Genomic DNA, 23,928 nt, shown 5'->3' on the forward strand with positions numbered 1-23,928 from the left:
ACAAAGCAAAGCAAAGTATTGCACTTTTTTATTTGGATCTGATAGGTTTATCTACTGATAAGTATTTAAAGCACTAGCACATAAGAGGAGCGCACCTTCGTTATCATTTATATTAAACATATGTTCATGTTTTATTGTTCTTGTTCTTATTCACTGCTCGCCTTTTCTAAGTGTCTGTTATTGTCATTTCACCCTTCCCGTCATAAAATCTAAGTCGATCCGGTTAATCCATTTTACTGAGATCTAACTGTTTTGCTCTTTCTCAATTAATTGTTTAAATAGAGGAAACCCCTTATGGTCGAAGTCTACAACCCTCCCAATTGATGCTAGAGGCTAACTCTGCTGCTAGAGACTGCTAACAACACGATTACAAAAATGGGCGCTCAAATGATCGACGTCAATATGAAATTTTGCAGGACGCGCCATCTTGTTGAAACCAAAGATGGCTTTAAGATTAGGTTTCTCCAAAAATTGTCTGAATTGTTTAAATTTATTCCCATATAGTAAAAGAATTGAATTCCAACCATCCTGAGAGTTCAAAAATGTCTTTATCCGAAAACTGTAATGCCACGTTCGATATCAGAAATAGTTCAGTATGTCTACAATTTTGTTAACGGTATATCGCAATATGGAAAGGGAGAATTAAATTTAGGTAAATGCAATTCAACCTCAGAACAACCTAACTCATTTTTACACTCGTGACCACGCAAAGCTTACCACTCAAAATTTGCAAGTGTTGTGCATATTTGACAATGCTTTATAGCGGTACTTTTTGCGGAATAGAAATTTTTTATTTAGAATTAAGTTAATGATATTTATCAAAAATATTTAAAAATTAAAAACAAAACACATTCAACTATAGGCAAATGAAATGAAAGTTAGTAAGCTTTACAAAATGAACTTGAAATATAAGAAACTGACATGCGATAAAAAATTATATTTTTTATTTTTTCAATTTAATTTCATTTACACAATATTTGAAATAACTGCTTTATTTTCTTTTTTTTTATTGAAACACGAAGTTTAGTCGCTGGGTTTATATCAATAACATAGAAATACTAAACTTCAATCAAGTAGTCGAAATGAAAACCGTAATAGGTGCTGTCAGTGTTGTTGTATACCCCGTTTTGGGGAAAGTAACAAGTTCGCTTTCATCAAAGTCACTTACCGGAAGGTCCAGGAAACGAGCAGTTTCGATTGGTTGGAGAGGGGTTATGTGAGTTGGGATTGCCGGGCATGCAAAGAGTTGATTAGTATCGTGTGAGCACTCGTTACATGCAGGACATAAGTTGAGTACGTCGAGGTCAACTCTGGATAGGTAGCAGGTTAATACAGTACTCAGAAGGAGGGTCAATCTTGTTTCACGTGGCAACTCGAGGCTCTTGTTCTGCGATTGGTGGTGTTTGAACTCCAATACGCAATTCACTGGGAGAGATTCAGTGACTGTGTTAATAGCTCCACTATGAATAGCGTTCACTGCCTGTCGAAAATTAGTCGCGTCCGAAATTTGGTCGGTGTATGGTTGTATATCGCCGACTTATTGGAGGAATGTTCTCCTGATGTTCCTAGGAGGCAGTTTCTCTTCAAGCAAGTGGCTGCAGGAATGATTTCTACGAAAACACCCGAGCATAAACTACTTAGAGAGTAGGACGTTATGCTCCTTTGCAGGAAACATGCGGGCCCCACTGTATATGTGCTCGATGGAAGACAACAGGAGACATCCCGTAATTGTCCGGAGTGCGGTATTTTGGCAAGTTTGTATCTTCCACATCTGCGTCCTACAGCATTTAGGCGATCATATTGGTGCGGCGTAGTTTATAACTGGCAGGCCGATTGCTTTGTATAGGCAAGTGCTGACGGCTAATGATTCGAGGATCGCGGTTGTGAGCGGCGTGCAGTCTGTCGAATGTTACTCCTAAAATTTTAGGGTGGTTTACCGTCGGAATTCTGACTCCACCGACAGAACTGTTGAGTTCTAGTCTGTACTCCTTTGATCAGTTGGTGAATAGGGTGACCGTGGAATTACCAAGATAGAGTTTTAGGCTCCTAGTAGTGAGGAAGGGAGAAAGTTCTGGGAGATAAGCGTTTAAGTAATAGGGACTCCAATCTCTTGCTAATCTTTCGCTATTTGCCGTTAATTCGATTAATTTTTAAAATTATTTCACATTTTTAATTTCACATACTAGCTATTTGTGCTCATAAGATCCCGAGTAATATGTTTCCCACCATAGTAATTATAAATTAAGTAGATGTAGATAAGTACATATAATTTTCTGTATATTACTGTATATTAATAATTTATTTATCACGTTTTGCCATCAATTATAACCTAAAACTAAGTAGCTACAATTTGTGTATGTGTTATATGTATATGTGTGTGTGAACAGCGAAATTATTTTCGGATGTATTTATGTATTCGGCTATGTTTGAGGGAATCAATAAACAATTTTTGTATGAAATAGCATGTTTTATGGCGTGCCAGTGTTTCCGCGCTAAATAAAGCCATAACTTTATCTTAATAAAATCGGCATATAATCTTTCATATGCTGATAGTACATTCATATTTCAATTATAATATTTATGATACATCTATGATGATAGTGTAGAGAAAATAGATATTGATATACATATGTGTATATATTTATTATTTTGTTTAGCCAGTCAACAAATACATAAAAAGTTTGCTGGTCATTGGAAAATTGTTTTAAGCCACACCTCGAATTTGGTACATTTTTATACAATTATCTTTTGTTTAAAAACAGAAGCACAGTTTAGAACGTTCTAATTTTATTGCATTGTGTATCATTAACCCATTCTTTAATGTTTCAAACGGTTTTTGGTTTTTTCTTTGCGAACTGCTTTAACTCTTCGAAAATTAAAGTTTTTGAATATATATTTATATTGTTTTTAAGAATTTAGATTAATGACGGATATATAATGCAATTAGTAGTTAACGGGAATGTAGTTTCGTAATATTTTCATTGAAACTATAGAATTTTATATTTCTTGTTACAGCATTTTCCAAGTATTTTGTCTCTAAGGTCGCAATAATTTAACTCAAAAGGAGATGCAATGATTTCTTTTCTAAAGTATAAACCTATATTAAAATATATATCGCCTAATTCGATATTCTAACTGGTTGTATGTTAATTTGTTATTAGAGAACCAACGACATTTATGACGCGAATTTGTTCTTGGCAGTTTTTTATATATACGTATATGCATTATTTACAGTTTTATGCTATACTACCATATAATTAAATGCTCGCAAGCTGTTTACATACTATATTAAAGCGATTTGATGTTCATTTTAATGTGGATAAATGAGTTTTCTCTTAGATTTTAAGCAAATGAAAGCGACATTAGCAATATTTAGAAAATATTATTATTTTTGATTCTTTTAATTCGAAACTTATAAAGAAATTTAAATGTTTTATGCCGCATTGCTAAGACTTTTTAACAGTTGTTGCATGTTCATTCGTCATATTTTTCATTGGTGACAGTTACAGTGCTATTGATTTGGTCATTTCTACATAAGTTTTTTAATATTTCCATTCATTCATCATTTATTGAGTTGCAATATTCTTACTCTGAACAAATAAATTTAAATAAATTGAACTTATTGATTTTTATGAGTTGTTGTCATTTATAGAATTTAGTTTAAAGTAATTACATCGGAATTAAAGAAATAATACCTCCAATATATAGACAAGAAGGGTATTACAATGCTGCTCACCCTCCGCAGGTGTGGATAATTTAAATGATAAATCAATTTAGTTACAACACAACTTTCAATATGCGGGCGTAGCTGATAGGATGCAAATATTTAAATGTTTATATTCTTCGTTAAGCATTTAAGTTAATATTTTTAAACATTAAATTAAATTATTAAATATTGCAGTAGTGTATTTATTTAACTCCATCAATAGCTTAGATGAAAATTAATAATTGCAATATAATTCTTAATTTTATGCATTTTATTTTAAACTACATCGTCAGCCTGAAACCACAATTTCATTAAAACTTTACCAACTACACATTGCCAATTGTTATTTGTCTCCATACGAAAATGTCATCACCTGAAAAAACAAATAACGGGATATTGAAACTTTCAAAAATATTGTTTCTTATGAATAAGCTTCATTTGTCCGAATTTATTAATTTTAAGCATGTCTTCAAAATACTAAGTTTTTTTGAAAAGCAATAAGATCAGCAGCATGTGCCCAGCCGGTAAAAGTTCAGCGCTAACCTCACTTGTAGCTAATGCAGTAATGAAATGCTGCTTCCATTTTTTACCAAACGCCGACAGCATTCTTTGCTGCAATCATTTGTCGGAATATTTTAGCGGTACTTTAAAAGCATGTTACGAATTTTAATGTATTTTTAAAGAAAACGACGCTAACTTTCACAATTGCTGTGTTGCTGCTTAACTTGTCAGACAAATGCGGTCATTTGACATTTCAGGTGATGACTTGTCATATTTATACTTTAGTTGGAATTATATTCCGTGCGCAAGTTAAAACGGTTTTACTTCAATTTGAATTTTTTCTTAAAAAACGCTAAGCTCACGCTATCACTTAAACTGCGTTCTTATCAAATACTTATTTCACTGTCATGCAAATGTTTGTATATAGTCTTCGACGAGCTTTGCGTAAAAGTTTCCGTGAAAGCTTTAAAATATCACCTCACCGTTCCAAACTGTTATTATCGATAATTCTTCTCAACAGGCTGCAACGCATTTGCCAAACGTTTGCTTTAGAATACAATAGTCGGGTTCTAATACGATAGTAATCGGTTTTGAATAACTTCGTGAACATACATATGTACATACATAAATGTGTATATTTAGTAGATAATGTAGTTTTTGCTATTTACAAGCTTAAAGCAATTGTGTGTGCTTCCTGCTAGTGAATATATTTTAAATTATACAGCAGTAGTTAATTCAACACATTTATTCATACACCGCAATCAATCTTCTTATGAAAAATGTGGCGGGCAGTCACAACAAATGTCTTTACAAGGAGTTGTATTGCGTGCCCTTTTGTTTACTTCGTTGTTGCCTGCTAGCAAATGAAATTGTTGTGTGTAATCGTTATTATTGTTGTAGGTACAACAACTGCTGGCACTACCAAAATAAAATATACACAGGTTTTGAATTTCTATCATATATGTATGTATATTACTTACTTTACACATAATATCAGTTCTATGTAAATTTAATTATGTTTGTTCTTGTTGAGCTAATAAAAATGCACATAAAACTTAAAAATAAAAATACATCGTCTCTGTCACGAATACACATAAAAATAAGCTTACACTCATTACGCGTAGACACATAAGTTTATATAGTGTACCATACTCTTTAATTATAACAGTAAAATAATAGCTATTTATCAATAATTTATCATAAACTATTATAGAACGAAAAAGCGACTGGTTTCTCCAAATAGTTTACTTCATTTCTGAAGATTGTTAGGACTGGTTGTGTGCTAATGTCGAAAACTATATGAGGGTATTTACGACTTGAGCCGTTGAATCGGAGAGGTAAGTTAAACTTTCCAATTGCGGGCGCATCCAAGCCGTGTCTACAGATTTTTGGTTAGCATGTAGTTTGTTCATTGAAAGCGCTGTGCCATCAATGGTGCTATCAGCAGAAGTCACGTTTACAGCAAAAGTAAACCGCAAAAGTTTGAGTTTGTAGAATTGTTGTTAGAAGATTTAAAGTATCGGCAGTGGCAGTGACAGCAAAGACAGTTCAAAATTATCAACTTCACAATATGCGTCCATTCCCATTAGCTTAGCGACATCGTCTGCGCTCTACGCTTTGATACTCAATTGCATGCGTTTGTGTGCTTTCATTTCAACATTTATCCAATGTGAATTTTTTTTTTCATTTTGTTGCTTATTTATCCAAAAGTTTTAGTACGGTTTGCCGGGTATATGCTTTTCGTATCATTCAACGATTCTGGAAATGAAACCAGCAAGACTTGCAACTGGTTTACAAAAGCGAGTTTCTGCAGGGCTTGTCTTGTGGATTAACTATAAGTGTTGTTTGCTTTTGTTTTTGTTATGTTTCTTTGTAAGTGTTGTTTTATGAAAAGGTATTGAAAATGTATCGGTTTTGTGAGGAAGGAACAACAGAAGTGATAGTGATAGATGTAGATTTATGAACGTATGCGGCCATCGGTTCTGTGTTTTTGTGTTCTGATCCTTAATGGTGTTAAGAGAAGGCGGTGGCAATTTTAAACTTAAAATCACATTATAACTTTAATTTAAACACATTTGCTCTATTGAGGTTTATAGCAGACATTCGCCTTGTTTTTAAGGATAATGTCAAAAGTGTATACACAAAATACATCTTAAACATTACCAAACCGTCACTTCAATGATCACTACATAATTCATGTCTAGCCACTAAAATACTTCAATCGCATTCACCAATATTCCTCGCAATATAATACCAATACCGATCTCCAGCTCATCTTCAAACACAATATCACTAACATAGATTGTATAACATCCACATTGTCCTCTGCATTAACACGCACTGCATTCGCTCGACATCGCTACGCTTCGTCTCATCATAGGCGTTCTGCTCCATCGTATAAATACCAACACCTTCGCTCAATCCCAGCCGTTTTCCTTGATCATGTGCGCCAATTCTATTATGTACTTGCCCTCTTTGTATTTCTGGCTGCTCTCGTAGGCGTGTTCGTACTTCCAGCCCAGCGGTGTTTTGCAACAGTCGCAGAATATGTCTGCGACGGCGTGTAGACCGGTGAGTAGCACACGCTCCTCGGTTTGGCCACAGCCCACATTCACCACCGAGTTGAAGAGGTAGGCAGGTCCTTGACTACCCTGGAACGATTTCGAGATGAGCTCATCGTGGGACGCAAGATGCGCACGGCAATGCACGCAAGAGTACGTTCGATTCGTGGACGGCAAGTAGGCTTGAAAGGTCTTCACCATTTTGTTTTGCTGCACGCACCAAAAAATGTGGCAAGTGTAATGTATATGCCGTCTCTTTGACTAGAAAGCGCTTGTTTTTAGTTCAACGAAGACTGCTGTTAAAGAACGGAGAATAATTTCAATTAACTTCGATCGATCGAGCTAAGGAATTTAAAATAAATTTTCAACTCACCGTCCTACGTAAAATTGAGTCTTCGCTTCGCTTGCTTTTTGAGGAAATCACAATAGCAACCGCACGACTGCACCGCTCCAATGCCCAAAGTGCCACCAGCGTGTGGATATGTGTGCACTGCAGACTCCAAAGCACTAGCAACAATTAGAGCAACACAAACGGAGCAAAACGATCACAACTAGTCAACAACATTCACTTCAGCAATGTGTGTATATTTGCGATTCTGTTTAATTCGCGCGACCATTTAGTTCGCCAGCTTGCAGCTCTATGGCTCAACAACAACTCAACGGCATCAATGGAGCGTTGCTCTTTATTTTGCCCGCTTTTCGTGTGCTACGCTTTGTTTTGCTATTTGCGGTCTTGTTTTGTTTTCGATTGGGCTTTACTTGTGTATTTTATTATTATTTATCTTATTTGTTTGTACTTGTGCGGCGATGTTGTTGCTGGTGTTACTGCGTTTGTTCCAGCTCTTTTTGACCGATTATTGTTATTGTTAAGTCTTCATAAATGTCTGTGAGTGTGCACTCGGCGATAGCTTTGCGATCTATATCTACACCCTGATAAGTTATTGTTTACACTCTGCACCTACCTTGTGTCGCTGCACACAACCTTATCAGTTCAAGAGCCACAGAAAATACAAAAAGTACGACGTAGAACAAAACTAGCACCGTTTGTGATGGCACGCCTCCCGCAATGGGTTTGTTATGGTGTTTTGTTTTTGTTGCAGCGACACTGGCACGTTATTGTCTGTCTATGGATCTAAGGCTATCAGTTAGCCTTAGTCACAAGTACGCGTACGAAACACTTTTAATGGGTTGGGTCCAATCGAACTTGCCTCTGTTTATTTTGTTTATTTTGCCACTGATTAAATATCAAATTTCCTGTAATATAAAGAGGTTAAGTGTTAGAGTTGTTATTATGAAAAATAGCGCAACAAATCACAGGCAATATTTACAAACAAAACTAATCATATTATTTATATTAAGCGCAGCCAATGACGTACATGTTCAAATCGAAGAGTGATCTTTACCTAATCTCTTAACAATAAGGCACTTAATAATTTACGAGAAGGAAATACTATTGATAACATTTTCAGCATGTTTCAGCAAATTGCAAATATGTACATATGTATGTCACTAATTTTATCAATTTTCTCAAATCTTCAAAAAGTTTTACTGAGATATTTCTCCCGCTGATTCATATAGATATAAGTACATAATGAAGTCGACCAGAAGGAACGAATGAAATTTAATCAATATATATAATCGATATCAATATATATAATCGATATATGGAACAACCGATTTATTTTCGGCATCAAATCAAATTCGACTGTGCTAATGCCAGAGATTGTCATTATTAAGCCAAATATCTGATGCAAAGTCCAATTATTTAATAAACAGTTTTTTCATATGGACGCTACAAAAGTAGACCGATAGGGACAGTGAACGACGCCATATTTTTCCCCGCTCTTTTGACATTTCGCTTGAGTAAGGTCTGCCATTTCATCATGGAAAGATATACGATCCAGTACCGAGTCGAAATTATTAAAATGTACTACCGAAATTCGGAGTCAGTGGTCTCAACTTCAAGACCGGCACGTTACTGTGAATGGGAATAGCTACCGCTCAATTATAACCGAATATTTTTGGCCCGAATTGGATAATATGGACTTGTTGAATATGTAGTTCCAACCGGACGGCGCCACAAGAGACACAATCGATTTATTGAAAACCAAATTTGGTGAAATGGCTCAGTGGAGCTACGACAAGTCTATGGTCTATGCCAATAAGAACGTGAAATTGCAGCAGTATCGGCCGATTATCCTTGAAAACCGTCGAAAATTGGGTTCAGCGTCGGGAATTCTGCAAGCTTGCCCGTGGTGGCCATACGTAAGAAATCGAGTTTCACACATAATGGCATCGAATCTACTTTCACAGGAAATAAGAATTTTATTGATTTGTTTTATTTAAGAAAGAATCTTACCACTATTTTTGAAAAACCCCTTATTCGTGGGGATATTTTTTGGGGGACTATGAAACTTTTATTAGTTTTAAAGCAGGGATTACATGGGAAATGAGCGTCATAAGCATTGGGGAATAAAATAACAGACTTCAGACATAAAATTTAATAAAAAACGTTTACACGCCGTCCTCACGAAAACTTTCAAACTAACTATGTATGTCCCTTTCCCCGGTGACTCCTATGAATTTGAACAAGAAAAAAAGTTAACTTCGGCTCGACCGAAGCTAATATACCCTTCACAGGTGCATTCCTTTAAGTAATTATGTGTTCAGTTTGCATGGAAGCTTTATGCTATAGTAATCCGATCCGAACAATTTTTTCGGGGATTATATTATTACCTTAAGCAGTAATCCATGTCAAATTTCGTGAAGATATCACATCAAATGCGAAAGTTTTCCATACAAGAGCTTGATTCCGATCGTTCGGTTTGTATGGCAGCTATATGCTATAGTGGTCCGATATCGGCAGTTCCGACAATTGAGCAGCTTTTTGAAGAAAAAATGACGTTTGCAAAATTTTAAAACGATATCTTAAAAACTAAGAGAATAGTTCGTATATATATAGACAGACGAACAGACAGCCAGGCGAACAGACAGCCAAACGAACAGACAGCCAGACGGACGTGGCTAAATCGACTTAGCTCGACATACTACTCATTTATATATGTATATTCTTTATAGGGCCTCCGACGCTTCCTTCTGGGTGTTACAAACTTCGTGGCAAACTTAATATACCCTGTTCAGGGTATAATAAACCTAGTGCAGTCCTCCTATTTTTTCCATTTTTTAAAGCATTTCCACTCATGGTAATCAACGGTGAGCAATATTTCATAAACATATGACAAAGTTCAGTCAATTCGTCTTGTCTTAGGTGTTACGAACAACCGTTAGGAGAACAAAAATCGACTACTTTAGCCAATATTTTGCGAGCCTTCGTCAGAGATTATCACACTCTTATCGACATTGATAAAGCCTAAAAATCATTGTACTTAGTTGCAGACCCCTTCAAACTGTAAACAGTTGATGAGACAAGATTTCTATCATTTATGTAGTAATTGGTGTAGGCTCCGCTTGCAGAATACACTTCTCCACCAAACCAGCTTAGCCGATTTGATAGAAAATAAATTATTGAAATAATACAAATTTTGAGAAATCTTTTGAATAACCTAAACCTAACCTAACTATATAACACGTTTAGCAGCTGCGATGGCGAAAAGAGCGCTATAGAGAATACTAGGTTCAATAACTTCACACAAGCATATGTATGTATGTATTTATTCTGATGTCTTCATATAAGTACCACAGTATCTGATCAAAATCATTTGTATTCAAGTATATTAACCGTGTGTGAATGCAGAGTCTATAAGAATAGGGTATAATAAATCCTGAACACGCATATACATAGGTATACACGCCAAGAATAAATAATAAGTTGAGTGTACATATATAAGTGTGTTTGCATATAAACATATACATATACATATGTATATTGTAACATAAGTACATGCATCCATATTTAATATATAAATCAAACAAAGAACGATAAAATTTTCTGTAACGGCAATTGCAACAAAACAGAGAACTCGATGACTGCAATATTACAACAAACACGACAAATTATAATTAGAGAGCGCAGATGGTAGACACAAAGGCAGAATATGGCAAGCGGATCAACGCAGCGAAGTTGCAGACAGAAAGCAGCAAGAGCGACTAATGACTTCACAGGACAAAGAACATGGGTGGGTGTGGTGTGGAAAAGGGGCGTCTACATGTGTGCTGAACAATGGCGTTAAACAAGAAAAACTGTGGAGCAATGTACACAGTTCCTGAGCAAACACACTGCTGACGTAAAGTATCAATGTCAACAGTTCACAGGCGCCAAGCGCACACTTATGTATGTACATATATATTTAGCATATCTCCCAGCAAATCTAAGAGACTTTTGTACAAATAAAAAAAATATGGATCTTATCGACAAAAACGTATATAAAGTTGGTTTTCAACCTATCAATTTCTTGACCTTCGGCGTAAACCAGAATGAGCACATAAAATGCTTTCTTACTGCACACCACCTCAGACAGTAACTTTTTCTGGAAGTGTATTGAAGTTGAGCCAAAAATGTGGGATCTCTTTGTTCTCAATTCTTTTAAGTAAATGCGTCTATTACGATTTACAACTGGTAAAGGCTAAAGCCCACTCCATTTCTGTTGAAATTTTTCAACTGAATATTTACGATAATTGGATTGACATCGCCCTACAACTTTTTTGTGATACAAACGTTTACACTGTACATGTATGTAAACGTTAAATAAAAAGAAACATTGGCAACAAAGAGGATTTTGCAGATGTTTTCGTAAAGTTATGAATAAAAAGTGAAGAAAAAAAAGTTTTTAATAACAAAATATAGTATATAAAGCATATCACTGGGAACTTCCGAGCACTATGGAAACTTCAACAGAAATTGGTTGAAAATTTGTAAAGTTGAGTTGTTTTAATTTCAACTCTAGTGAGTGGAGTTGTAAAGCGTAATAAAAGTAAAATTTATAATTTGTAATTTTTAATAACTTAAGTATACGAAACATAAATTCGTTGACAACCCTCAAAAACCATAGACATATACATATGTACATATGTATGCATGTATATTAATAATAGAACCCTGTAAGACACCGCAGTGTTCTAGCTATAGTTTCTCGATCTGAACAATATCTTCGGGTATTGTACCATTAACTTGGAAAACATTCCATGCCAAATTTTTTGAACACCCGTATAAGCTGTATTGCTACAAGTGAAGGTTGTTTGTATCGCCGGTGCCGACAAATGAGCATCTTATTAGGGACGGATGGATGCACCATGACCATCTGGCTTAGTGCTGATCATTACTATATATACTGTATAGGGTATTCGACGCTTCTTTCGAGGCAAACTCTTTAAGAGTTAAATGGACATTTCCCTAAAATAAATGTATGTACTTCTGTACATTAGAGCGGGTCGATTTACAAAGCCAAAAAAACGGAATAAACGCGTACGCGGGAAAAGTCCTTTGCATCATACTGAACAACTTTGCCGAAGAAACTATGGCTATAAACCGTGTCTTTAAGGCGAAGTTTTTTAGGGACTATAAAAATTTGTTTGTCAGTTTTTGATATAAACGTATGAAATTTAATAAGTAGGTGTATTTTCATATTCTATTGATCATTCGTCAGAATTGTACAGACCGGAAAACTATACCACGTACATACATATGTATGTATCTCCCATACAACCGATGTTTCGGATTTTTTAAACATTGCCTTAAAAATCGCTAGCTCGAAACCGGTTTCAGACCAGATTCTCTTAGGCAAACTTGACCCGCTCTAATATACATACAAACATACAGATAATACATATATGCATTTATATAAATATGTGCTGCTTAAGCCAGTGTGGGGATTGATATACATACATATGTACATATATGAGACGAGTGCAAAATGTGTTGCAAATCACATTAATATTCTTCAGCACTTTATGCATCTTTAATATCGCATGCAAAAATGCGCACACACAGAACAAAGAATTCTGATGGGAACCAAGAATGGTGAGACAAAGCCAGCACAAATGCAACATTTGTATATCAAAAATGCAACATGCACATCTGGGTTTTTCGTTTTGCTCATAAAACATTTTTTGTAAGATCAAATGTGTAGATACACTCACACAGGATAGATTATACCTCTTAGGATCTCAGAGTACGGATGAGAAAAGATTATTTGCCTCACTAAATCTTATAAATCTTTCTTAGATCCACAAATATGTATATATTCTGATAAATCGATGAATATATTGAATAAAAATTGAGATTTGATTACATCTTTTGTTGTGGAGAATAATAAGTGTTCGATTTCTGCCTTATCCGTTTGCGTTATTCTTGTCAACCTTTGTGCGTATGCTTTGCATTTGCATATCTACACCGAAAAAGTAACTGTCAAACGGAAGCCGAATACCAAAAATGTCATGCTTGCACTAATAGAGTATACTCATTGAATTTTAATATTATCTATATATTTGTATCCGTCCTAGACATAACTTAAAGAAAAAAACGAAACTCTAAAATTATTTGCATATCATTTCAAATAGTTTTTATACTTAAAATGAATAGATAGAAATGTTTATATATACATATATCAGAATTCCTGATAGATCATCCTCTATTATTGCTGCAGAGGAACAAGTTTTGGAAAATTGGCATGGCAACACCCCAATTTGTTGTATGTATACATTTCACAAATCACTAAAGCTATATGAACCACGCATGGAGGAAGCATTTTCTTTTGACGCCTGACCATTCCTTTGGGGAAATGAGTGAAAACGTCAAACGTCAAACGTCACACCGAACCCAATATTATGATGAAAACTGAGGGTATTTTATAATAAAAATCATTCCCTTTATAATTAATATAAGGAAACGATTTTTAAACTTACAGTTAGTAGTATATGGTACAAGTCGGAAATTGGCTGAACGGTTGAATCTTGGGTAGACTTAAGTCTGGTGGCGAAATGGGTGAAATCGGTCGACGGCCATATAATAATGTTATCTCATTTTTCATTTTAGTGCGAACTTTATGCATCGACTGAAATGGCTCAACGCCACTATATGAAAATCCCTTACATATATCAATATTATGTAGAATATATTACAATAGAACAAGAAAAAACGTTAACTTCGGTTGCACTGAAGCTAAATACCCTTCACAGGTGCATTTCTGTTAGTAACTACAGATGTGTTCAGTTTGTATGGCAGCTATATGCTATAGTTAACCGATCTGAACAATTTCTTCGGAGATTACATTGTTGCCCTAGAAAATAACATATACCAAATTTCGTGAATATATTTTGTCAAATGTGAAAGTTGTCATACAAGAACTTGATTCCGATCGTTCAGTTTGTATGGCAGCTATATGTTATAGTGGTCCGATATCGGCCGTTTCGACAAATGAGCAGCTTCTTGAAGAGAAAATGATGTTTGCAAAATTTCAAAACGATATCTTAAAAACTGAGGGACTAGTTCGTATACATATATAAAGACAGACAGACGGACAGACACACGGACATTGCTAAATCGACTCAGCTCGACATACTGATCATTTATATATATATTTTATAGGGTCTCCGACGATTGCTTCTGGGTGTTAAAAACTTTGTGACAAACTTAATATACCCTGTTCAGGGTATAAAAATGTATTCTCATGCAGCACTTGTGAGCACTCCAAATAAGTTCACATAGGCAGACCTATAATTTTGAGCGCAACTGTCTTTACATCAGTAACTACGCTAAGTATAGTTAGAACATTGCAAACAATCGTAAAACCAGTAAAGACAAACACAATAACCGCAGAGGACAATGACACATGAAATTACAATATGAAAGCGTTTATGTCGAAGAAGACGAGAGCACACACAAAATAGTTCGATGAACTCAGAAGATATGATTGCACAATTTATGAACGAAAATACAAGAACGCTAGAGTGCTTTTGACAGACCATTCTTAAAGGGATTAAAGCAATAGATATGGCTTGGCATCTGCGTTTACGATACCGGAACATATATTTTATCCGGGATAGGAATGCTATTCAATGGTAAAAATTTACAGATAATCGCAGTTAGTCATTCCTACAGCGTCGACGTAAATTTCGTCTTTCCACGGGAGTGGTTAAATTACGCATACATGCATACAATACACATACAGTCAAAAAGTCGTGACCACCCAGAGGTTTTTCGTACATAAAGGGTATGGTTGTATGTGCTTAACTTAAAAAAAAAAATATCATACAAAACTTTAACCGCGGACAAAGAACTCACGTTTGTTTATCCACTGTTTTGATATATTATTTGTTGTATTAGAGTATAGTAATTCGCGCCCCAGTGAAAAATAAGCATATGCAATTTTAAAACGAAATAAACAAACACAAATACGTGCAAAAATAAAAAAAACAAAACACAAAAGAAAAGCAAATTTAAATTTATAAATTTGAAAATTCACAAATTTCACAGCTGTTTTCGCCATAGAGATGTGCGCTGAAGGGGTGACACGAGAACGCAACAAAACACGGAGCGGCGAATACGGAGAGAGCGAGCGCGATTCAACAACAATTGTAAACAAATACAAAAATCAAAAACAGAAGAATAACAAAACACTAAATTATTTAGCACACCACTTTAATAAAGAAGAGCGCAGGAAGGCAGGTGAAAAAACTCAATCGTAGAACGCCGTCTGAAACCTTACCAACTTAGGCGAAACTTTTCAACTCGGCAAAGTTAACTGACTTCAATAGAAATCACTTAAATTCAGACAGCGTACAATGAACACGTTTACGATGGCAGCAAAACACCAACTGTTCTGACGGTGCAGTCGAAATGAGCTCGACTGTTGCTGTTCGCTGTTGATGATGATGAATGACAACAACAGTGGCGGCAACAACAAGAAACTGTAGGTACAAATGTGTGCCTTTGTTTATCTGCGAGACAACTCTAAATGTATATGTACATATCTGCGCAAGTGTGTGTGTATGTATGTATATGCGCAGCCAAACAAAAAGTCACCACTAGCGCACTGACGGCGAGCCATTAACTATACTATAGCTTGAGCAGCTGTAGATACCTCCCATGCAAAGATACAATGTATGTACTTATGTATGAACGAATGCATTTTATATTTGTATATACATACATACATATGCACATATCAATTCAATTCGCAAATGTTGCAACGGAAAGTTCAGTTGTGGTTTCTGTGGTTGGCGTCTAGAGGTATTGAGTTGACCGACATGACCAGTCCAATGTTGGCAAATATGAATACAGAAACACAGTATTAAAATACGCACGTACGTATGTATATAAGAATAAGTGAGTGAGCAGAAATAGTGGCCAAACGAGCAAATATCCATGTGCTTAGCTGCCTACATGGAAAGTTATAAGATACATAAGTACTATATACATACATATGTATATAAACTGTATTTACGCATACATACTTATGTGCATTTATATACGAATATAAAAACTGTCGGCACAACCAGCTGATGGACTGTCTGGACGGCTTGTCGTACCGGTTTGTTTATTTCTTCGTTATTTTTCGACGATTGCGAAAGGTGTGTGTCTGCATGTAAGAATGGCAAAAAAGAGCGAAAGAACGGTGTTGGAAAACTTATAGTATAATTCCACTTATTTACATTTAAAAGTTTACTTCTTACTTGACTGCGAACAACGAGTAATTGAATATGTAAAAACTTCGCATAAGAACCTCTGTATGGATGTTTATTACGGTATCTAGCACTGAACTATGATAATGAGAATTCTGGGCCAGTTTAGATAAAAATATATACATATACATACATATATATATGTACATATATTGCTGAACTGCAACTGGTTACAGTAAATGTTAATTTTTGACAGCTGTTTTGCTGGGACGCGTTTTGGTTCGTCTTCGATTTTTGCTTATTGGAAAAAAACGATGAAAAAAACAAAGTGCATTATATCGGGAGATGATTACTTTGAAGGTATATTGTACTATCCTTAGGTAGTACAAAATTCGCGATACTTTTTGAATAAACGTAGTCGTAGTCTATAAAGAAAGAAGGAAGGAAATATGCTAACGAATCTTAAAAATCGTAGCTTCTTTTCTTCTTGTTTACTGGCGTAGACACCGCTTACGCGATTGTCAAGTTAACGACAGCGAGTCGTTCCTCGAGTTCAGCGAGTCGTTCCTCCAGTCGTTCCTCCTTTTTGCTATGTGGCGCCAATTGGAGATTCCAAGCGAAGCCAGGTCCTTCTCCGTCTGGTCTTTCCAACGGAGTGGAAGTATTCCTCTACTTCCCCCGGAGATTATTACAATGCACTGAACATCTGTCCAAGTACTGAACATCCGAGTACCAGTATTCTATACATTTTTATCGATTTTCGTTTACAAAGATCTTTTAAATGTCTACAGCAGAGAACATTGTTTGGAGATATAATCACACTCCTTAAACATACATAAGTAGTCGACAATATTTGTTTGACCATATTTTATAATCAGGAACGAGTTCTTAATAAGTATATTCATTTTGACATGCCGCACTTAAGTAACTATTCTAATGAATTTTTGAATAAAATACAAGTTAAGTGGTATTTTTAGTGTACAACTGTTGGTATCAAGAAAATTTCTATCGATGTACAGTGGCTCACACAAATATTTGGCATAAGAAAATGATTAAATAAATATGTGTCAAATTTTAAAATCAAGGAAAATTTTGGCTCTAGAATGCTTATTTTCTGTGAAAATGAAAATGTATTTACAAGCTGCTTGTTTCCGACACTTTGATCACACAACCGCACGAAATGACAGAATTTCCATTTCCGTTCCCAGAACAGTAAGGTCAACGTAACCGGAACCCACCCGGATTTTTTATCCGGTCAAGGCTACTACTTTTGCTACTAATACTACAGTATCCTCTTTATTTGGTATCCGACAAGCCTTACTCGACTTTTTTTCCTGAGCGATAAAAGCAAATTTCTTTATTTGTAGGCGATTGGCCATAGCCAAAAATATCGCTTTGGCATTTGGTGGATTTCCCGCAATCGTTAGGATAAACTTTTTTTCAGATAAGGCTAATTAATTAATTGCTTTTCGACATTGAACTAAACAAAAAAAACAAAAAAAAAAAACAAAAAAAAAAACATAAAAAAAAAACAAGTAAAAGCTAAAACTGCAGTATAAATAATATGCTGCAAAAATAGAATTTAGAAAATACTTTTGTACGCCACTGTATAAGTACTATACTCGTATTATGAGCGTAGTCACTAACAGCGCAACAACAGTGTGGCAAGTAAACAAGACTAACATGTTGTGTATGTACACACGTATATTTATATATGAAGGCGATGAACCTAGCAACATAAACACGGCACCAAACAAACAACACAAAGTGATGCGAGCACGGTTCTCCCACGGCATGCGCACCATCATACACCACTTCGCGAGCGAAAATGCAATTCGTATCCATATACCGCATAAGGGATATTAACCGTAAACGTGTTGAAGATTTCAGTTGCAGTAATGAGTACAACGACTCAAACGACGAATACATATGTACATATGTACATATATAATGCACCCTATAAGCGGTTAAAACATCTTAAATAACGGGGTTGAATTTGTTGTAGGTATGGTACCATAAACCTCGATAATCACTAATTTCAAACTACAGTATGCGATTACGATCCTTAAAAAAAATGTGTAAATACGCGTTTATTTACCACCGATAACAATAATGTGGCGGAAATAGACTTTAAACTATTATAATAATATTTGGAACAAAGACATACATAAACCGTTCCAATAATTTATTATTATAGTCACTTGGATCTAATCAAGCATTCAAATTAATGTGTACGAGTATTTAAGGGAGTATCGACACTACATAGAAGGCCGAAAAACCGAATTTCTCAGAATTGTTTCTGAGAAAACTTTTAAATTTATTGATCCAAAATTTTGTACACATATTATGTATCTTTTAACTGTATTTTAAGCCTTAGAATTAGTAAAAATAATTATTTGGTAAGGAACTACAGCTGATCTCCGGGAGCTCCTTTCAAAAAAGACGTTTTGCGGTGACCTCTATATCTCTGAACTGTATCCTCTGAAATTAAAAAGCCAAACAGATTTCGTTAAAGCAATGTTAAATCTGGTAATTAATCGAACTAATAAGCAAAATATATACTATATTTTTTTTTGACAAAATGTCGATTTCTCCCCAAAAATAAATAAATTTTTAACCAAAATTTCGACGTTAAATTGTTTATAAAAAAATATTTATCGATGATCTTCTATTAATTACTATAAAATATACTTAAGAATTTGGTCACCAACTTTAAAAACACCATTTTGAGAAAAACGGGTTTGAAGTTTAGCCTTGTAATCTCAAGCACACTGATAGGCTTTTCAAATTTGCCTGTAACTTCGAAAATATTCACCGAAATGATATGAAATTTTCTTTGTGTATTCTTAAATATTTGTGCATTAAGAAAATAAAATTAAAAACACCGATTTTTTTGAAAATTCTAACTGTATATAACCCCTTAAATACATATAAGCAAAGTGCCATAATCTCCAAATTTAAATTAGTTTCATTTCTTAAGCTTAAGAGCGATTGTCGGATTGCAGATATTAACATTTTAGAACTGAATTTGATTTTACTGCCGCATAAGGTTTTCGAAATGTCAGTATAAAAATAACAGAAATTTAATTTTGGGCAAGTTTTTATACTTTGTTTAACCAGATTTCTTTGTGATACAGTAAAAGTTCGCTAGGCATCAAGGGAAATATTCAACTTTACTACAAATATACGTATATGAAAATTTTAGGTTAAGACCATGCCTACCTTAACGTTTCCACGACGTAACCGTTATTGGCTTAAGTATGTTTCTATGAAAGGATCTGAGGAATATGTATGTCGCCTGCAAACTTCTGAGTTTTAATTCAACCATCGATGGATGCTTCTAATTTCCTTTGTTTACATATTTTTTATACTAAAGTACGTATGTATGTACATTTGTAAATTTATGTACACTTTATATACATATATGTTAATACATACTACCGACCGATACGTATTCGAAGTTGTTTCTCTCTATCAGAACGAAAACAATACAATGCAATGGCTACAATTTACATGCAAAATACATACAAACATAAATATATGTATGCATGGATGTATGAACTTATGATGATTGTGCGAGCTTTCAGATTTCGTTATTTAATTCTTAATACATATTATTATTATTATTCATTAGCGTTTTGTATTTGTTCTCGATTCGGTTGACGTCTATCTATGGCGTAGATAGAGTCAATAGACTCTTACATAAAATTCAGTATTTTCCTCATTTTTCGTTGTATAAGCAATGAGTTTCATACTCTAATTAAATTGCTGCTTCATAATTTCTTAACAATTCCCTAAGTATAGCCGACTGCCGTTGGCGTCGCCAACAGCGCATGTTCGAATTCTGCCTGTGGTTGTAATTTCCTCATTATTAATTTCAACTTTTTATTGTATTTGCCTTTGCTTTGTTTCCCCGGTCTGGAAATGCCGATGACCAGCAGTTAAGAATCGGCTATTGGCCTTTTAGTTTAATGTGTGAGCTGGTCGCGGCAATTATGATGTTGGTTCTTTGTGCATGGATACCAGCTACATAGCTACAATGGTCTTTATAAACAGAAAAATACTGTTACACCGAAACTATAGTACCCTTACAATAAATTTATTAAAGAGGATCGCAATAATGAAGGGCACCAGTTGTCAACGGTTCTGTTAAAAACTACTATGGGTCAATGTCTGATTAGCAGCCATCTGTCATTTAGGTTCTGGTTAACTGAACCAAGACTCCTTCTTTCGGCAAAGAATACTTTTTAACCAGAATCAAAACAACAAAGAGCAAAACAACATAGCGACCGTAATAATTTAAATTTCGATTTCAAAATTTGAGAGAATAAGTACGCACTATCCGATAATGCAACAAAAAAATCGATTTCCCGAAAATTTCACACTGAAACGATCCCTTAACTGAACGTATAATACTGAATTATAAATCCAAATCGTCGAACAATTAATGTTGAATTCTCCTTTTTTGTCCAACACCTGTAAGTATTTCTTCGACTTTGATCTTTGCAAGTAACAAGATTATGAAATGTTAGGTTACACACGAACTGAGCACTTCCTTTCTTGTTATACTTATATATGTACATAGATACATTTTATAAGGTCTCCGACGTTTTCTTCTGTGTGTTCCGAATTTCGTTGCAAACTAATATACCCTGTTCACAGTATAAAAATATGATAACCAACAAACTGGGAAAAGCCAATAGGCAGACAACAAAACAAAAATGAACTATAGAGAAATAAGTTCCCAAGAAACGATCAGTTGACACAATACCATATTCTGCACATTTAATGTCATTCTTCAACACACTTATGTATATGTACATACATATGTATGTATGTTTAATATGTGCGTATTAAGTTTAAATCAGATATTATTAAGCGAGCATTTACTGTGTACACACTTCAATGCATTTTGCTATTGTTAATCGCTATGAATTTCGCATTAATACTGGCTTTTAGGCGGTTATCAGCAGTTTTCCATATACAATATGTCGCTTATCTATGGCGTGTGGAAATTGCGTTTTATACTTTAGAGCTTTGTATGTGTGTAAGTAACTAGATATGATTAACGACTACCCAAATGGCATACTATTAACAAGGAGCTTTGCTTTCTTTTATATTTTTATACATGCATGTAAATACATTTTATAAACTCGCAATTTGCAAAGCAGGGAGATACTTTCAGCCGTTGGCAAAACCTTATAAATAATACTTTAGAATTTGAAATCATTATATTAAGGTCATTCATTGCTTATTTCATTTTTACTTATTATTTTTAAGAAAAATTATTCACGTAAATTCATTAAAATATCACACATTTTGATGTTCTTCATAAACGATTTGAAGTCAAAAGTTAAAGAGGATGGGAATCGCGTATGTTGCGTATATTGAGGCTTGAGTAGGATTTGCACAAATTGTCCTAACTTATACTTTTCCAAGTTATTTTATGAAAATATATTATTTATGTATAAGGGCTACTAGAATGAAAACTTTGTTAATTAGTTAATTTTGCTAATTTACTCTTATTAACATATTTAGAGATCAAACTTCACACGAACGTTAAAAAAGCTTGTACTAATCTAGATAAAATTATACCGCTTAGATTTGTGCGCGCAATTTTAATGGATCAAACCGGTTCAAATTGGATCGTGAGTGTAAGCGGTATGAAGTACAAAATCTTTGTATTGATTATATAGTGGCTAATGGAAGTATTGTTCCGTTTTTACCCCAGGGTGTAATATTATCAGGAAAATGTACTGTCGGAATTTCAATAATATAATCCTGTTTTTACCGATATTTTCGATGAAAAAACTAAATATAAACACTGACGTTGACATATGTATCTGAAGACTTGAAAAGCAATCGTCCGATTTAATTAATTTTTTGGGGTGAGATGGCCCACGTTAAGGCCAGTATTTGTTCAAAGCACTTTTCTAATAACTTTATTGGTGATTAATTTATATTTTCTAAAACGAAAGATGCCAGATGTGGCTAAAAATAATAAAGGAGTTCACGGATATAGCATTTAATTCATACACGAACATACGATTTTTTCTAATAAATAGTCTAAATATAATAATGCTTCCGAAAGCTTTGGCTAAAGAGTTTCTTATATTGTATATAGAAGCAGAATCTATAACTCTCAACCTTAGCGATAGTGATCCTGGCGATTTTCTTAAATGCAGGTCCTACCCAGCAATTGTAAGAAAATAATAATAAACACCCATTTTAGGTATAATTTGATATAACGCGAAATTTATAATTGCATTTTGAACTTTACAACTTTATAGTTTTTTCTTATTAATCAATGCACCATTACGTTTTAGAAGCTATTAGTGATGATTTGGAAAGCCCTGATAACCTCTTTTACAACTAGATATTACAATTGGGTCAAAGTCGAAAAATGACCTTGTTCTTCATAAAGATTTCACTCTTGCACATATTTATATGTGCAGAATCATATGCTACAATAAAAATATGTACATAGCTTGAAATATAAATTTTCTTTATTTAAAGGGCATTGCTGTTATTATATATGTATGTGCAAGAGCACAAATAAATATGGACTACGTTTCTATTTCTTATATCAATGCAACTGGCTGCTGATTGTACATACATACATATGTCTGTGTTTGAATACATTTACAATAAAGCTATTTTCTTACCTGTCTTTCCAATAGTTCTTGAATCGTTAGCTAATGGGCTACCAATATAAGAATATGCATGTATTTTCTTCAAAACATTATACGTTCACCAGCCAATTAACGTTAATTTAATTACAATATGAGCGTAGGTAATTCAAAACAGTATGTTTTCGTACACTCTATACATCCACTCCTCTAGCAACTATAATATTTGACATTCACTCGGATTATATGCGTCAAATTTTGTTACTGAATGCACTTTGATATACTATGAATGTATTGAAGCTTTTTCTTCTGCTTAGAAGTTCGATTTTTCAAGCACCTAATAATTTGCTAGATTTTCAACTATTGATTTAGTATTCACTTCGATTGAAAAGTGAATGTCTCACTTGACAAATTGTTTTCACCTGTATTCCATATGTCGCAGTATACTCTGTTTTCAGATTTTTCGTCACAAATATTTTCTTGCGTTGTTACAATTCTCCTGATTTCTTTACAAAAATTTTCTATTTTATAAAACAGCGCACCTTAATTAATTTTGCTTTCAAATTCACAAATCTATCATGAATAATTAAAATTGCGCTTTATTCTGCACCAATTCAAATTCCCAGATATTCGACGCAATCAATCCACTTGCTTTTACCCATGAATATATTCGTATGTTTGTTTTTCCGTTTGCTAGTTTCCTTTTCTGTGTTCACAATATTTATGTTTCTTTTTCTTCTGATCTCTTTCGTACTTTTGAAAAGATATTGAATTGACCCCTCAACATAATAAAAGTGTGGGATAAACAAATGGCGATAAAGGGAGAATACAAAATGATAACAAAAAACATCTGTTCTCTTCGTAGGGTTGTATTCCAAGTAACTTAATTGCGCAATATAATTGTGCAATAAATATAGACTTTAAGGTTTTCTTTACAACTCCATAATTAATT

General features: G+C 34.3%; 1 protein-coding gene across 4 annotated transcripts; it reads right to left on the reverse strand.

The window, feature by feature from the left end:
* Positions 1-2,260: 2,260 nt before the first annotated feature.
* Positions 2,261-23,703, reverse strand: LOC120773948 (protein yippee-like CG15309). Of its 4 annotated transcripts, XR_005705206.1 has the most exons (4): positions 23,013-23,703; positions 7,142-8,022; positions 4,250-7,064; positions 2,261-4,079 (listed from the first exon to the last, which is right to left on the reverse strand). XR_005705206.1 is itself a non-coding variant. In XM_040103172.1 (3 exons), exon 3 carries the CDS (start codon positions 6,967-6,969, stop codon positions 6,625-6,627), a length of 345 nt encoding a protein of 114 aa, XP_039959106.1. In that variant the 5' UTR covers positions 6,970-7,061; positions 7,142-8,022; positions 23,013-23,703; the 3' UTR covers positions 2,261-6,624. The 4 variants fall into 4 exon arrangements, 3 of the variants coding, with proteins under 3 accessions (XP_039959106.1, XP_039959103.1, XP_039959104.1); XM_040103172.1 differs by having other exon boundaries at positions 2,261-7,061; XM_040103169.1 differs by having other exon boundaries at positions 2,261-7,064.
* Between the last annotated feature and the right edge of the window lie 225 nt (positions 23,704-23,928).

The sequence above is a fragment of the Bactrocera tryoni genome, chromosome 4 (genome assembly GCF_016617805.1).
Source record: "Bactrocera tryoni isolate S06 chromosome 4, CSIRO_BtryS06_freeze2, whole genome shotgun sequence".
Classification (NCBI taxonomy): Eukaryota; Metazoa; Arthropoda; class Insecta; order Diptera; family Tephritidae; genus Bactrocera; species Bactrocera tryoni.